Source organism: Sciurus vulgaris (assembly GCF_902686455.1).
Source record: "Sciurus vulgaris genome assembly, chromosome: 11".
Taxonomy (NCBI): domain Eukaryota; kingdom Metazoa; phylum Chordata; class Mammalia; order Rodentia; family Sciuridae; genus Sciurus; species Sciurus vulgaris.
The window spans coordinates 116,981,288-116,999,302 of record NC_136472.1 but is presented as its reverse complement, the minus strand read 5'-3'; the positions used below and the strand labels follow the sequence as shown (position 1 = coordinate 116,999,302).

General features: G+C 41.1%; 1 protein-coding gene across 9 annotated transcripts in view; it reads left to right on the top strand.

Annotated features, from left to right (window-relative positions):
* LOC306640373 (uncharacterized protein) overlaps positions 1-18,015 on the top strand; it is a 258,856-nt gene that overhangs the window by 145,427 nt on the left and 95,414 nt on the right. For all 9 annotated transcript variants that reach the window (XM_079104580.1, XM_079104579.1, XM_079104578.1 and 6 more), the window contains one exon: positions 7,515-7,657. In XM_079104580.1, the coding sequence (XP_078960706.1) occupies positions 7,579-7,657 (79 nt within the window). In that variant the 5' untranslated portion in view covers positions 7,515-7,578. The remainder of the gene's footprint in view (positions 1-7,514; positions 7,658-18,015) is intronic.

Sequence of the window (18,015 nt, the reverse complement as noted above, 5' to 3'; positions counted from 1 at the left end):
AGACCCATTTGGACAGGTCAAGTGACATTTACCTCTGGCACATAGGCTAGAGGACACTTGACTAATTTTCTGGATCTAAGTCCTTTATTCATAAGGCAACATGTGAGTCATTGAACACAATTTAACCTTTGTGAATAGAACTGTCCATTTATTCATTGGACTTTGGTCCGCAGGCAGTGCAGAATCGTTTGTTTGGACTGTGACCTACGGCAGCAGAGTATCCTCAAGGGTTTTCACATGGAAGAGTGACATGATCAGAGGCAAGTATCAGGGGGACCAAATGGAAGTCTCATGTGGATGGATTACAGTGGGTGGATCCCAGTCTTGGGAAATCAAGCTAGAAGATAGAGCGATAGTCCAGTGGAGAAAAATGAGAATTTCACCGAAGGCAATTGCAGAAATAAAAGACTTAAGAATTACAATGGAGAAAGACTGGACAGAGCCTTGAAACTAAGTGGCTATGAAAGAGGGACATGGGTGAGGGAGAAAATAACTGTGACACAGTGACTATCAGATTTCCCCAGAGAGCAACTGGGCATTGTCCAATGGCCAAATGTGAACTTTCTGCACTTACCCAGCTTCACAGTGAGCAGAGAGCAACAGTGGTCTGTTAGCAGTGCACACTTACCTCCCAAACCTACCAATACGAGCGGAATATAAGCAACACAGGGTAAGATCAGAAATAGGGTGGTAGGTGCAGTCTGCCTTTCCCTGAGGGATGCTGCCACTTTCCAAGTCCCATTGGCACTGCTCTGTCCTAACTCTTAATGGTGGTGCTATCAATACTAGATTTGCTTTTAGTTAGCAAGGCTGTCTGCACACAGGGAGGAGGAGAATTCTTCAAATAACCAGGAGGGGAAAATCTAACAGAAAGTACCCTAGCAATACCTGGCTCCCCCAGAAGTATTGGGTGAACTTCAGGGCTTTAAATTAGTTCTTATACTCCCTCTTCTTGTCACCATTTCCCTGCTCATAAATCCCAGATTTTGGTACCAGAATTCCTCAGCTTTTACAAGGAAAGAGGCTATGACTTCTGACCGATTTCTGTGTTTTATTTCTGTCATGCCATGCAAAGACAGTAGGTGTTTGGAAGTCTGGGAAGGATGGCATCTTATCCTCTTTCAAGATGAAGGATTTCGGTATGAGACCACAGGGCCTATCCACTTTGCATCTTCTTGTGGGCCTCCCAGATTACTTGATAGCACATTCTTTTATGTTGACTTCAAAACAAGAAAAATATGTTATTTTGATAAATAAAACCCAGCCAACCAAAGCTCTTTCTCTAGAGAACTGCCTGAACACAGGGGTTTTGCTCCTTTTATGACCCAGTTGGTCCTTGACCAAGGGCCTTTTAAATACCCTAAAGATGAGCAGCTCTTGAAGGTCCATCTATATCTTTAATTAAAATAAAATTAGACTCTTCTCATAACCCATTTAGTTTTCCACACTGAAGACTGTCAAAGTTTAAGCTGCCCCTGCCCTTCTTGGTATGAAAACACAAATGTTTACTATTCCATGGAGGACCAGAGGAACTAAGCATCCTTGCAGATATACCAGTTTGTAAATTTTCCCCCAAAGCAAGGATATGTGGTTACTTCTGATTGTCAAGTTCTCAGTGGGTACTAGAAAGATGAAGTGGCACTGGATATTCATGGCAGAGCCCACTACCAGGAGAATTTACCATTATATACCTCTTCCCCCTAATGCCAAGGTTCCCAGAATTTATTTACCCATCTTTAAATGAGGGTTGGCCTGATTTCTTTGCCTTCTAAGCTTAAGGTGCCAGTTTTTATCTGGTAACCCTTTAGTTTCTTATTCTCTTTGAGTAAGTTCAGTTCAGTTCTGATTGATGGCTCTCAGTATCTATGGACACGTGTAGGTCATCTTGCCTGTGAAACTAAGTGCAGATTTTTCTTTCTAAAAGACTCAGTTTTCCCAGTTTGAAGAGCACCTTCAGACTTGGAGCTTGGACCTACAATTCCCTTGCTTAGTAAACCACGAATAAAGGCCAAGAATCAAAGACACACTTCTATGATAATTTCTGGTTTTGGAGGGCTCTGGCAGGTACCTCTCAGAGTGGTCACTTCTCAGTGATCTCCATATGCATTACATGCTTTGTCAATTATCCATGGATAATTTTTAATTCCAAACTGGCTATGCTACTTCCTGGCATGCTCTCATTAAGATATTCCTCAATGTCTTCCCTAAGCTAGGGATAACTCAGGAATGTTACACAATCTAATGTTAGCATAATAGAAAATAAATGAAGAGGTAAATTTATTGTACTTTTGTACTGTAACAATTCATAAATCAGAAAAAAAAAAAAAAAACCAAAAACAAAAACCAACTCTGGAGTAATCCCTTCTGGAATTGCTTTATTTCTGCCCAAACATCTCTCTATGATTATTTTAAAAAATCAAAAACCATTTATAAACTGACTCCTTCTTCCTTCCAAAGCCAGAATTTACAAGAAGATAATTGCAATATTGAACCCTGGCCCTAGTGGAAGTTCCGGAATGAGAGAGGCTATTGACACATAAATTCTTCAGCCAACTTGAAATTCATGGGGCTTAAACTAAAAGCCTCTCTAGCCCTTTCTCAAGACAGTCTTCAGGGAAGCCGCCTCTGAGCCATCTTGTCTTCCCTCCTAAACAGGGTGAAACCCGACTGAGAAGTGTAACATCAAAGTGAAAAACTGGTTGCATCTCATCTCCTCTTTGGGAAAGTTATCCTGTACCTCCTCTGTGTTAGGAGTGAACCTTGCATTTTTCTGTGTGCAGATTCTGCATGAAGCGGGCCCCCTGCTCTTTTCAGGGAGGAAATGTAAGCACAGCTCTGAAGAAACTACTTGGTTCAGCAATTTTAGTGCTTGTTGTAATTGGCCCAGCCTAAAAGTATCTAGCAAGCTGTACCTGGGAAGCATTTGCCAAGGAAAATGCAAACACTTCCCTGAAACAGGCATCTGGGGTGCATGAGAAGAGCTGGTCTCGTGTGCAAACCTGAGTGGAAAAGCAAGTTGTACAGAAAGGCTGGATGCAGAGAGGCTCCAACAGGCCATTTTCTCACTTGTCTAGAGATGGAGGCCACATCACAGGACTGCACCAAGCAGGGTGAGCAGGGTCCACAGGAGCAGGATCTCAGGTAGGAGGTTTCCTCCTCCCATGAGGAGCCTCCAGTTCTGCCCCATCTGGCTTCCCACCAGCTGCCCAATGGTCCTTTTCTTAGCTCAGCTTCCTCTGGACACTGGAGACTGGGGATCCTCTGAGATTCTCAGGCCAAGAAAAAACTTCCTATGGACGACTGCTCCTGATCCCCTATGGTGTCTCACAGTCTTTTCTGGTTCTAGGCATCGCTGTCTGTCCTTCTGCCCCCTATTCCTCTGTGACCTCTCTAAGGACAGGCCCAGTCGTGCACATTAGATTCCTAAGGTGGGCCACCATGTTCCTCCACCCATCGTACTTATGAGAAAATGATTGTTCACGGGTAGTAATTCAGATTAATATGGGACATATTCTGGCAGGGTATTTTCCCAATATTTTGGTTCTATTTCTGTCATGCATCTGAGCAGTTAACACCTGTTGGGTTTGGACTTTTCTGATGAATTAACAATCTTTGGGAGCTAGGAAAGTGACCCTCCCCTGAGAAGGGAGCTAGTCATGGAAATGGAGAAACCCATTCATAGGGTGGGTCCAGTTTCCACTCATCTCTTCACTCAGATCTTCCTTCCCTCCTATTCGCCCTTCAATGTTACCCCCCCATCTCTGCTTCTCATCACCTCCTAAGGCCCTGAGGTGGTCTTGGAAAGGTCCCAGCTACCTACAACACTTCAGGTTACCCTACCTCCAAATTTCCCTTTCTCCTCTTAAATTCCCCCCTTTTCCACATCCCCAAACTCTGTCTTCTTGCCCCTCACCTAAGCCCCTTGTTCCCTCTGCTCTATCAGAGGTCAGTTCTTCAATGTTCTCTGTCTCTCGTCTGCTGTCCTCACCAGCTTCACCCTCTGCCCTGCAACTCTCCTCCCGTTTACGCCCTGCTAGAGACTCCAGCTGCAAACCACATTCCCACCCCACCACGACACCTCAGTGTTCCTTTCTTTCCTGTTAGCAATATTTACCCTTTTTATTTCTTCTCTATTTTCCCAGCCCTCTCTGTAAGGCTCCCACAGGTACAAAGGACGGCAGGACAGGCAACATTTCACCTAGGCTTCTTACCATGAATCCTGTCAGTGGTGTGGTCCCTCCACCTGGAGGTGGTATTATTTTTAATGTACTATGACTCTAACTTTTAAAAATCCTGCCAGGTGTGGTGGCACACGCCTGTAATCCCAGTGACTCAGGAGGCTGAGGCTGGAGGATCGCAAGTTCAAATTTAGCCTCAGCAACTTACTGAAACCCTAAGCAACTCATTGAGACTGTCTCTAATAAAATATAAAAAAGGATGGGGATATGGCTCAGTGGTTAAGCACCCCTGAGTTCAATCCCTGCTAGGAAAAAAAAAAAATCCTAATTAATTTTAGCCTCTGTCTTTATTCTTGGTGACTACACTGAAGGTATTACTTTTCTCTTCCATTGTTTCCATGTCTTGCTGATGCATTGTGTGTGCATGGGCTTCTTCCTGAGCCCCATTAGAATGGCTTGCAGTCAAATGAACTTCGGAGGCTGAGTCAAACCGGCAACCACTCAGTTGGAAGGAATTCAGACATGGGTGGTGCTGGATGCTTGATGAAATTGTTCCTCAACATCTCTTTTGATCATCCGGAGTGTCAGACTTTGGCCTTTTCCTTTGTGTTTTACATGATACTAAAGGGCAATGGCCCCACCCAACACACCTGGAATTAAATGAAACAATAAAATAAATGATTCTATTCCAGGGAAAGACAGAAGGAGAAAGCAAGCACACTTTGTATTTAACTGATTGCTGAATTATACCACAAATCCCTCAAAAGGAGAAAAGGCTCTGGATGGGAGCCTACTGTTTTCTACTGTCTGGTTTCTTCTTGTGAACCCCAGGACCCCATTTCATTCCAGTCTGTTCTTGGGCCTCTCTTTGACCAAAGGACTTCTGGTAATACTCCCTCCTAGCCTTCTCCAGACAGGAAGTGACCTTTCTAATTTTGGACTAGCTAGCAGAATATTTTTTCTTATAATGAATCAGAATTTTCTCTTTGGAATTTCTCCCCCTTGGCTCCATCTGTTCCCTAAAGCTGGACAGAGCAAATCTTTTCTCTTTTCTACCTGAATGCCCTTTGTGTATTGGAAGACGGCAATTATAATGTTCTATCTTCATCTGCTTAACTCTTTCTCTGTTTTCCAAATTTCTCATGCCACAGTTTCAAATCTCTTGTATTCATTGGTTGCTCTGGTCTCAGATTATTCCATTTTTGCCTTGGTGGTGTCCAGAGCAGGACTGGATGCTCTAACCAATTAAAAGGGAACAAGACTGTCCTTCCTTCCCCATTCATTTTCCTGATCCCAAACCCTGACCCAGTATCCTTCACATGCTCCAGATACCTGAGGCCCTCTTCTTGAGATGTATTTCTGGATTTCGATGCCATCCTTCACAGTGGGCCTATGGCTAAAGATCCTCAATTTTAGATCCATTTGTATGAAAGGGAATGCTTTTGTTTGTTTAAATTCTTTAAATCCTGGTGATTTATTTTTTTTATTTGAGTTTACAGCAAAGTTTAAACTACATGATCAGGGCAGTATACCTCTTTCATATTTAGCTCAAGACCCAACATAGGTCTGAGAATCATTTACTGAATTTACGGTCAGTGACCATACCATTAATTGACTTTTCTTCCTCCTGCTCCTCCTCCTTTTTCTCTTTCTTCATCATCATCATCATCATCATTTTAGAGTCACACAGCTTCTTTTGCTCAGGTCATCCTTGCTCTTCTGTCTTTATTCCTGTACTTTCTATGCTACCTTTGGAGAAAGAGCCCATTCTTTTATAATTTTATGCCAAGTTTAGTCTTTCCATAGGATTCATTACATTAGGGAGGTAGAGGGAGCAGGGGTGAGATTTGGTTTGCTGAACTTAACATGAAATGTTTTATATTCACCCCTGGACAGAGCTTCTTTGCCAGTACTGCTAGAAGAGCCATGTGGCAAGGCGACGTGCTGAGATGAACTCAAGGTTTAAGCTGCTTTCGATTTGATCATCATCTTTGCCACATATTATTGCCCATTAACCACTCTGACCTCAATTTCTTCATCCCTAAAATGGAGCTAACCTAATCCTGCAATCAGGGTCTCAGAATTAGTACAGCGGTGAAATGAGATAATATGTCACAAGGCTTGTGGTGACCAGGAGTCAGTGCCAGATCACTGTTGTCATTCTGCAGTTTCCCTATTCCTCTTCCACGTACTGGTAAATAAAGAGCTTCCCACTGGTCCTACTGGTTCTCTTCCACATCTGGCATAATGATGAATTCTCTCCTGCAGGCTCAGTCTGAGACTCTGTCTGTGTCACACCCAGCAGGCTGTCCTCACAGCAGGGGGAGCCGATCGATACTCCTTAATGGTGTGGCTCATCGCCCTGCACTGAGGGCTGTTTGAGTATCACTTCCCCTTTTCTCCGGAGACAGCATAGTCTGGACTGATGGGCTGGACAGAGTCAGAAAACCCAGTTCTGATCTTCGTTCTTCTGATGGTTTTTCTAGTACATTGGAAATATCACTCCACTACAGAACCAGAGTCTCTGATTCTGTTTGCAGAAAATAATATATTTGATTTCTTACCTGCCTACCAGGGTGGGTTAGAATGAATGAGATTGTATCTCTCTGGGGAAAGATGTTATTTAGACATCCAGTCTTGTTTCATCAAGGTGAGCAGCAGAAAGTTGCCAGGGTTCCCATGGTACCAAAAAGCCCAGAGAGCCCAGGAGACTGGACCATCATGCTTTGCTCAGATGATGAAGACCACACCTGTCTTCCCAGAGCAGCCCTGTGTAGGTGTCCACTGGATGACACATTTTCCAATCAGGAGGTTGGATACACAGCAGAAGTAATCGGTTGCCAATCACCACTTCCCACACAAAGCATAAGGGGTACAAGCTCCTCACTCATGAGTGTGCTCACCTGCATTAGAGACCCCCGGGCACCAAGAACTCTGGCTCCCCAAAGTATTTCCATGACCGATTATGGAGGACCTCAGCATTGTAGTTCACACAGAGGGTGTTCTTTGTGACTGGAGTTGGTCCCTGTGCCCTTTGGGGCACACCCCGCTGAGTATGTGCACTGTATTCTCATGCCCTCCCACCCAGCCACTGTCCCAACTGGGTACTGCCTTGCCATGCCCAGCATCTCCCACAAGGGGGAGCCCCTGGAGGGCAGCTGGGACTGTGGAATTTTGGAAGCGCTGAAGTTTCTCCTCTTGTCCTGTAACTGGTTTTCACTCACCCAACAGTGAGATTTCTTTGTTGCAATGTTGAGGTCTGAGATAACACTCCTGGAGGCTGCGGGCAAGAGCCATAACTGACACCATCTTTTATTGTGTGTTGTTATTTACTAGCATTTTAAACTAAAGAGGCCAAGTAACAAAGAGCTTGAAGACATGCACAGTTCCCAGGCCCTGGATGGAGGCTGGCAGCATCAGATCGACAGAACCAAGACGTCCGAGGGCAACCAGGAGGTGCTTGTGTCTGCGAAGCACAGGTAGGAGCCTGGGAAAGGGTGACCAGGGATGCTCATGGGGGAGAGAGGCACAGAGCTTCTGTCGGTGTGAAAGATGGATGGAGCAAACGCAGAGGGTGGTCAGCAAAGATTAAAAGGGAAAAGCAGTGCAAAGAGGCACTGGGAGATAAAGGGAGAGAGGAGGGCAAATAAAAAAGAAATGGTTTTGCCTAAGGGAGGGCAAAAGAAAAAAATAAATGGTTGCAGGGTTGATGAAAAGGGCTGACCCCAGAGCAGGAGAGGGAGGGTTTGAAAACTGAATCAGAGACTTAAGTTGGTTTGAAGTTGGTTCCAACTCTGGTGCCCCAGAAACTTCACGAGAAATCCGAGGATAAGAGATAGACAGCGAATGTTCAGTTGCACAAGAAAATTCAAAGTGAGTAGGTCTGCCTCATAGTGAAGCTAATCATTCTGGTGGTGTGTCACATAGCCACACCTACTCTGGACTTTGACCTAAACTAGAAGGAATTCTGGTCTGCTGGCCTTTCCAGGTTCTCTCCAGCCGGAACTGTTTCACGCTTTCCCTTTCTTCCTTCACATCTTCCACATTTGCTCTAGGTAATGGACTAGGAGTCAGAAATTCTGTATTCAAGTCCAGGATTTGCCACTTATTGGTGAGATTAGCTTAAGCAGGGAAACATTGGAGTTTCCGTTTCCTTTGTCTATAAAAGGGAGATAATAATACATTACTGATGAGCCTTACAGGATTTTTCTGAGAATTGAATAAGGAAGATAATGTGAATAAATGCTCTTAATAGATTATAATTGCTAGCTAAATAAAAGTTGACATTAATAATAATTAATCAGTTAATATACCCTTACTACTCTGAGCAAGGGATTTGCCTACTGAGCTTTGGAGGACTAAAGAGACACACACACACACACACACACACACACACACATATATTCATATGCATATATGCATATATATGTATATATACATATATCTTATTCTACTATTTGTGGGAATATTGCAGACTCAGAGAACAGGTTTAATAGGGTAAAGGAACAAACACATTGCTCTATCAGCATTTCAGCTATTTTAGAGTCCACAAGTGACCACATACTCAATTCAAGTGGTTAAAAAAAATCGTGGATCAATTTCTGCCCTGTTCCTAGTAATGAATATCAATATCTGCTTCTTCTAGACAGACTGTCAGCAGCTTCAGATATTTTTAAATGAGTTTTTTAAAATACATTTGCAAAGTCAATTATTGTGAATCTCATCTGAGGCAATTAAAAAACATCCTGACATTTAAGGTGATATTTTTTCCCAAGTAAAATAATTATAAATAATACTAATTATGAACAAATCATTCAGTTACTCTCTGTCTGGTTCAACCTTTAGGTTAATAAACCAATCCATTAAAATTCATCTTGCTCAAAGGACCAATTTGTTAAAAAAATATAGCGACCTTTCACCATGAGTATGACTGATATTTTCTTTAACAATAATCAGACCTGTCTCTCCCAGAAGAGTGTGGTCAAGAGGTAGGTATAGAAAACTGGGACTCTTTTATGACTCTCTCCATAATCTTTCCCAGATAGGTACAGACAACGCTGATGATATTGATGATGATGAATATGTAATGATAATGTTCCAAAGTGAAACTGTCTTAAAGGAGATATCTGAAAGTCTCACAAAACCCAACAATATCATTGTTTATGTCAGAAAAAGTGTTTAGATATTTCCCTCTGCCTCTGGTGTTTTACACCTAGCAAACATGTAGGGCAGGGATTTGCAAATATGGCCCAAGGGCCAAATCTGGTCTACCACCTGTTTTATAAATAAAGTTTTATTGGAATAAAGCCCCATCTGTTTTAATATTGACTGTGACTGCATTTCTATTACAAAGGCAGAGTCTAGTAGTTATAACACAGACCAAATTGACCTATAGAGCCTGAAATACTGATAGGACCTGGTAAAAATTGTGAATTGTTTGTAGTGTAGGGTAATAAAAAAATAGTCATCTTTGAATTAGTGATAGCAACTAATATCTGAGTAGCATGTTGGAATTTATAAAGTCTGACCATGTAAGTCATAGCAGGTATTCTGCCTACTTAACTGATAGAGAAATTGCAAACAGTGGTCATTTAGTCACTGGAACTTGGCCTCTGGAGACTCCCCAGTGGCAGCCTTTGGAGAAACAGTAAGGAGAGGGATCTCAAACAGTCACACTGCCACCCAGCTCTCTCTTCTATCCAGATGTAAACATTACCAAAAGGCAGTAGAGGAATCAAAACTCTTGATACTCTGCTTCTTCTTTATCTGACCTTGGCCCGGGTGATTTTAACATTGTCTCCTTTGTCCCCATTCTCATAACCAGCATTATAGTAATAAACAATAAGAAAAGCAAAGTGCTTTGCAGTCAAACAAAGCCAAGTTTTATTGCATTAACTCTCATGTATTCATCTGCCTTGAAATTAGCCCTGTGGCATGGATATTCCAAAACAGAAAATGACAGAAAAGTCTTTGCTTTTGGAATATACTACCTTTTAAAAAGTTTGCCTTTTGACACAGCAGATCCCCTTTTAATTTTCTTTCTTAAAGTCAATATTAAAATTATACCTCTCTCCCTAAGCTTATGACATCCACTAGCAAAATAGGCCACAAGGAACTAAGTATCAGGAGGGAGAAAACCTGAAATAAAACCTTCCCTTTGAGATCCATAGGTATACAACAACAGGGTGTTTGTGGAGACCCAAGATCTTCTTAATCTTATATTTTCATGGAAAGGGGTGATAGATAAAATGAGAGAAATAAAAATAATAAACTTCTACATTGAGCATTTCCTGATGATTCCAAGTAAAAGATAAGGACCTAAACAATTGAATGAATTCCACTTTCCATTCAACTTTTGAGTCCCCACTCTTCCAGGTACTTCTAGTGCATAAGGAGTATAACATTGACTAAGATCCAGATTTCTCTGGGAATTGACTTCTTAGAGAAACAAACATGTGCATATGTGGTTATAAGACACATTAGAATGAGCAATGGGATGGGAGTCAGATAAAATCTGCATGCTGAAAAGAGAAGTTAATTTCCTTGCTGGACAATCACAGAAGATGTAGAGGAAGTGGCATTGAAAATACAGCCAAGTCATAGATCAAAGACTAAGGCTTGTATGCATTCAGAAAATCATCCATTGCATGTGGAGCATATGGTTACATGGGGATGAGGGAAGATCTGGTGGGTAAAGCAGGTTGGAAGCAGATTTTGGATGACCTTGGATTATAGGTTAAGAAGTTCAGTCTTTATTCTGTAGATGGTGAAAGCAATTGAATATTTATGGGCAGGAGAATCCATGATGGAACCTCTGATTTGGAAAAGAGTGTCACAGATATTTGATAAAAACTTGGAGAAAGGTCCCCAGTTAGAGGCCAGTTGAGAAAGTAATATCTTCACATTTTGCTCTCATGGCAAGACCACTGGCCTACCCGACCCCTAGTATTGCAGGTTAGAGCCCTGGCTGAGGGCTTTCTGAGGGCATTTATTTAATGGCATGCCAGTGGCATTTACTCATAAAACCAAAAAGCCATTGGGGCCAGAAATAGGGGTTTTGGTTACTTCCCCAGACAGGATGCAGTTTGGGTGATTATACACATGATTCATCGAGGTCGGGAAACAAATCCTCCATAAACACACAGCCCTCCCCTCCAAGGCCAGTGACTCATGGCTTTTTCAGTTTGATCCATAGAAGCCTCTGGAGTCCATGCAGAATTTGAAGTGTGATGTTAAATCATAAATCATTAGCATTCATAGTTACAAGAGAAACATTTCTATTAATTCTTTCAATTGTTCAAACAATAAGCATTTACTGAATTCATACTCTTTTAGGCAAAAATAATACGGTGCTATATAAAACACAGTTTCTGCTGTAAAATATCCCCCGGTTTAGTTGGTAAGACAGATACAGCATGAACAAGAAGAAGAATATCCCATAAGTATTATAATAGAGGAATGCAAGAGTACTGAAGGATCAGAGGAAAACCTATAACTGCTTTGGAAAGGAGGGTTGACACTGGAGTTGGGTCATAAATAACAGCCCAGAAGGGAGATTCATCAAATAGAGCAAGAAGATCAGGGGTCAGGAGGAAGCAGGGAAAGAGAAGGTACTGAGGAAGAAGATGGATCAAATTATATTATGTTCACATACAAATATGACATCATGAATCCCACCCTTATGTATAACTATAATGCCCCAATAAAAAACTTTATAGGACAGTAAACAGAGCATAGCTATTTATCACTCTTCATTTATTAATTCAACAAATAATTACTAAGCACCTACTATGGCCCAGACACTCTCCTGGATGTGAGATTTCATGCTCTTGTGGAACTTATGTTCTCTTAATAGGACCCAAATATTGAACGTAGATGGGAAATAACCAAGTATCTCCCCTCAGGGGATTTACATTCTTAATAGTGGAAAATTTCAGAGAATAGCAACTAGCACCTCATTCCAAGTGAGAATAATGTATGTAAAAAAAAAAAAAAAAGAAAAGAAAAAGAAAAAAGAAATGTAGAGCAGCATGAATCTAGCTACCTGAGAAAGAATGGAGAAAGAAAAACCTCAGGTTTGGGAGCACCCAGGATGACAAGAGGATTATGAATAGACCTGGATTAGGGCAGACAAATTGCCCTGCACTCTTTGGCTGGAGTGGACAGACATAAGGTGGATACCAGTCTTACATAGAGAGTCATAGCACTGAGTCCCCAGACATTGTGACTGCAGCCTCTGTCAGGCATGTGGTGTTGATGATTCAGGGTTTTGAGTACAGTGGTTTGGACTCATTGATAATTTTTCTGTACCTTTAATCTGACTGCTCTGCCATGGCTCAGGGCCATGAAGATAAAAATCTTACAACACTGGCCACCTCCTTGCTTAAATTATATTCAGGTCAAATTCTGTAACAGCCAACTCGGGCTTGGAGTCATACTTGATTGTCGTTTTATCGGGTTGTCTAAAATAACCAGGTCATGAGGTGGTTATTGTTATGGTACTCATTGGATAGAATTTGACCTATATAAGCAAAAGAACTAGGACAGAAATAGCTCTTCAGCCTATCCCAGTCTTGGAGAAATTCAGTATAAGCAATTGCAGAATCACAGAACTGGAAGAGGCTCGAGGTTACTTGAGGTGACGCTGGTACCTGCCTCTGGGCAGATATATGCCTGCCTGCAAAGTTAATATAAATTCTAGAACTCGTTATTTTATCAAATGCTTAAAAACACATCTATTCTGAATAGTATAGTTCCCTTCAGGGCAGTAATGCTGCCTAGCCTTGGGCAAAATGTCTTTGAACCTCCTATTTTACAGTAGACTTCAGGACCTATAGCATATTCTTCTATTTGCTACCAAGTGGGAGCAAATGATTGTCTTTGGAGGATGTTTTGTGTTTTCAATAATCACCAAGTGCCATATCCAATTGGTCCAGCTGGATGAGACCATTTTTTTAATTATTAAAACTGAATTTAAATACAGCAGTAAAATTGTGAGCTGATGTTTTTGTTTGCTTCATAACTGGTTCAAAAGGGACTTACCCGAAATTGCAAAAGTAATAAGTATGTATTCTCCCAGCAGGCCAATTTGCGGTATATGGGCACTAGTAAGTTGTACTATTTCTCACTCTACTTGGTGGGCTACTTAAGGTCAAGGAGCATGCCTGGTTTGTCTCCAAATACTGGCCTACCAGAGAAGCAGGTGCTTGTCTGGGTGTATTTGTTGAGTGAATGAAAGAATAATAAGGTCTTGCTTTATAGTCATGTCATGAATTCTTTGTCCATTTTTATTTTTATTTTTATTTTTTACCAAATGTGAATATCATGATCACCTCTAACCTTGAGGCTAATTTCTTAGCACATAGCGAGGAAAGCAGTCTTTGGAGAAGGGAACAGCTGTTCTGGGAAGAAAGTTTTGGTTCTATTAAGCTGTCATGAGTAGGATGGGAAGCTTTGGGATAGGGACTGAAGCCTACATCTCCACTTTTAAATACAAGGCTTGAACCAGATGATGGGAAGAGGTGCGCTTGAGGAATACAACCCAGAGCAGCTGCCTTGTGCCTATGTGAACCTGCGTGTGGTAGGCGATGTTTCTAAGGTCTTAATGTTAGTCAGCATGCATGTGCTTCTAAGTGACAGGAAGTTTGATTTAGCTTGGGCTAAAAAAAAATAAATAAATAAACTCTAGGAAGGGCTAGGGTACATCAGGGTCCTGAAATTTCCAGAATCGGGACTCTTACTCTTCCTTTCTCTTTGTTCTTGGCTTCTCTCTCTCTAGGTCAGCTTTATTCTCTTAGATCTACTTCCTCCAGGAGGCAGGAGAAGTTTGCAACTCCTCTAGGAAGTCCTCTGAGCCAGCAAAATAAGATAATGTGACAGGCAGCTTCTATTAGAGTCACAAGGCTGGGCGGAGAGAGGGTCAGCTCCCCCAAAGAAAGGTTGCTATACTGTACAGCCAAAATAGAATGGAGCCCTGCTAGAACTTGCCTTCACCTTTGCTGTCCACTCCCACCCTGTTCCTCTCTGCTCTTTGCAATCATTTGGTATATTTCTGCTTTCCTTTCAAGACCCTGTCCAGTTTTGCTTTCTGTGAGTTCTGAATGCCCAGGCAGAACAATCCCTTCCTATCTTTGCTCTGCACCCCAAACCCGTATGCGCCAGCAGAGTGCAATTTGTCACGGTGTTTATCATGGTTTCTTTATAGACTTTATCTCCACCCCCCCCCCATGAGACCGGGGATTCTTCAAGGGTGCTAACTACCTTAATTGATTTGGTGTTACTTTATTTATTTAATTATATAGTTATTAATTGCTGATAGTCTAGGGGTGCTAGGTTTTGAGGATTGCAAGAGAAGTAAGATAAGATTTCTGTTCTTGAGGCGATCAAGGTCAAATGGGAAACATGATAAGCAGATATTTGCAGTGTGATAGCATGATGAGCGCTGGGTGTTATGGGAAGACCCAGAAGAACTCCTTCCAGAAGGAAGGATGTTGAAACTGGGAGATTCCAGAGGAAGAAAGGGCCCTGGCCTGTGCTGGGTCCTGTTGAATGCAATTGAGCCAGATTTTGCTTGGGGACTGGAAAGGGGCATTCTTTGCAGTGAGAACAGCACATCGGCAGGTCAGGGAATGCTTGAACACGCAATGCAAGGCTTGTGATTGAGTGGAATAGACAAGAAGCACATGAAATGACGGGAAGACAAGAGAGTTTCCACTAGTACTTATTTGATAGCATGATGTATGGAATGCATATACATCATGGAATACTGAAAAAGATTAGGATCACCATGAGCTTATTCTGGAAATCTCTCAGAAAATGTGGGTTTTAATTCACTTCATGAGTCGACAGTGCTAAGTCTGAAATCAGACAGCCTGGGTTTCAATCTCACTTTGTCAGGTACGAGCTTAGTGATAGTTTCTCAATGTCTAATTTCTGCATTATAAAATGAAGACATCAACATCCATCTCTCAGAGTTATACAGAGGATAAAATAAAGCATGTAAATGAAAGTACTTAGGAAACTCTAAAGTATTGTAAAAATAAGTTATTCTTCAAATCTGCTCAACTGTAAAGTAGATGATTCTTCACTGACGGGTATTTGGAAAAGAGAGCTGTGTAAATAGATACATGGAAAGATGCAATATTTGCATTAAGAAATATGTTAAACTTACGTATTGGCTAAAAATCTCAATGATATTGCAAAATGTGCAACATGCTAACAAAATGACTACAGGTTTTATACATATCAACTCTGAGGACAGGGTAGAAAAACACCACTTTAGGGTAGGCAGTAAGACTCAGCTGAAATACATGATGTGCTAGGAATTAAGCAGCTTGGGTGTTCTGAATGTGAAGTGTTCTCCCTACTAACCAGAGTGTGTTCTTGTAGACAGAGATTTCACCTGTGGATTTCATTTTGTGATAAAATTCTAAACAGGTATAACATGCCCTGCAGTGTCTCTGTTTCCTCCTCTGTACATGGTGATAAACAAGGGTGGCATTTTGAAGTCACACTCCAACAAGTGGTTGTAGAGAAAAGTGATTCCTTTATATTCTGTGTGCGTTGGTCTCATGCTCTGGTTAGGTGTGGGAGAGGGCAGGAAAGTATATCCAAAAGAAAGATCTGCTAAAGGAATCTGAACTCTTTTGAGTGGATGTCAAAGGTTGTGTGTGAAGCACTAAAATGTAATTGACATGGTGTGCTCAGGCACAAAGTGCAGATGAACTTTTGCTCCATGTGTTCCTTCAGTTGTCTGGTGAGCAGAAATTCCTGCCATCTCCCTCATTCCCCACTGACTCCAGCACTGAGCTGAACATTGCAGGGATGATTGACTGCAGTGCTCTTCCATGAGGCTGGCAGTGAAGAGCCTGCAATGAGACATTAGAGCCTGTCACTCACTCTCACTCACTGATGAATCAATGCAGAGAACCTAGACCTGGAGACCCATAACTCCTACATGTGGGTCAACATCATGACCAGTTGGTACTCCTCTCTCTGCAACCATTATTCCATCCACCTGGATCTAACATGTGTTAAGGAAGGAGAACATGGCTCCTTTCTTGGAACAGCAGGTCCATGAGATACAGATAGAAGTTCCACAAAATAAGGAGGCGTTCAGACAAGCTTTGGAACTACTGAGTATGTCTCCATTATAGAAACAAAATGCACTCAAGCAGATCTGAGACTCATTTGAACTTGGCTTTCCCAAGTTTGACTTAACAACTTTTTTAGTTTGTAATACTCTTTAGCATCTTGAAGACTTCTTGTTTGCAAATAGTAGGGAAATGCTGTTCTTAGAAAAGTCTCAGTAAATAAAAAGTTGTATTGAAGGTTGAAGTCCGTGCCTTAGGTGCAAAAAGAGTAGGACATGGCTTAAACTTTGTAAATAGGGAATACATACTTTCTATCCCAAGGTTCTTTTTAAAGCCTCTTCTTTATTAAATTGGAGGTCTGTGGGGAAGGAGAGCTGAAATATGCAATCAGCATTTGAGTTCATTCATCCAAAAAAGTTCTACTTCCAAAATTAAATTAAAAAAGTGTTCTTTTCCATTAGACTCAATAGATCTCATGGAAAATCCCTTGAAAATGTTGAAATTGAGTCTTCCTCTTCCTTCCCTTTGCCCTTTTGCCTTTTCTTATGAAGAATGAGTATGGATTTGATTTACAACTTTCATAGTTTGTGTTTTATGGGACCCTCTGGAAACGTACCAGCCAAGGGAAAAAGTGATTACTAGTAGTTTTAACTGTAATCACAGAAAAATTCTTTCCTTTCTTTCAACCTTTCATTGCTCTGTGATCGTGAGCCATATCTTAAATAGAACTTTCCCAATAAGTGCCAAGATTGTATTTTCTTTCCATGGGCTCTCCGAAATATTTTTTTCTTCCCACCTAAAAAGTAGCCAGGAAGTCAGCAGCACATAACATTTTTAAATATTTTTAAAAATTTGTTCTAATTAGTTGTGCATGACAGTAGAATGAATTTATGTATTTTGATAAATCATACATAAATGGAGTATAATTTCTTATTTTTCTGATTGTACACACAATTGTACATCACATCTGTCATGCAGTCATACATGTACATGATATACCAACATTTTATACCTCCTCTAAGAGACTTCTCTAGATCAGCTTTCCTCTTCTCTGATCACTAGAAGCAGCATCTCTTTCAGAATTTATTCAACTCATAGGGTGTTATTTAACAGATAGTGACACAATTCAGTGCCACTGATCTCAGTTCATTCCTCTGTTTTCTCTGCCAACTAGAAATTAAGTTCATTTGAGGCAAGTACAATACATTTGATTCTTTGGAGTCTCACATGCAGTGTTCTGTAGAGTAGGCATATGTTTATTTGAATTGGCTTAAGAATAATTTATGTGGAGTGAATGAGAGGACAACCACTTATTTCCTGGGTTTTCTATTGGTATGATCAGAACATGAATATTGAGGCCTGCCTGACCTGAGTTCATATCCTGGACCAAAAATATCAGTAATCTCTATGCTCTTGATCAAGTTACTTATCTTCTCCTGACTTCCATTTTCTCGAGTACATAACAGTGATATTTATCAACCTTTTCTTGTTTTTTAAATGTTTTTATTTGTGCATTATGATGATAAATAATAGGGGGGTTCATTTTGACATATCATACATGCATGTAATATAATTTCTTCATTTTAATCGCTAGCACTTTCCCTCCCTTCCTGTTCCTTCCCTTTCTCTCCCCTCATGTTCCCCTTTCACTCCTCTACTGATATTCCATTTATTTTTATTTATTTTTACATTGGTGCTTTATAGACATGCACAAAAGTGGACTTCACTGTGATATATCCATATAT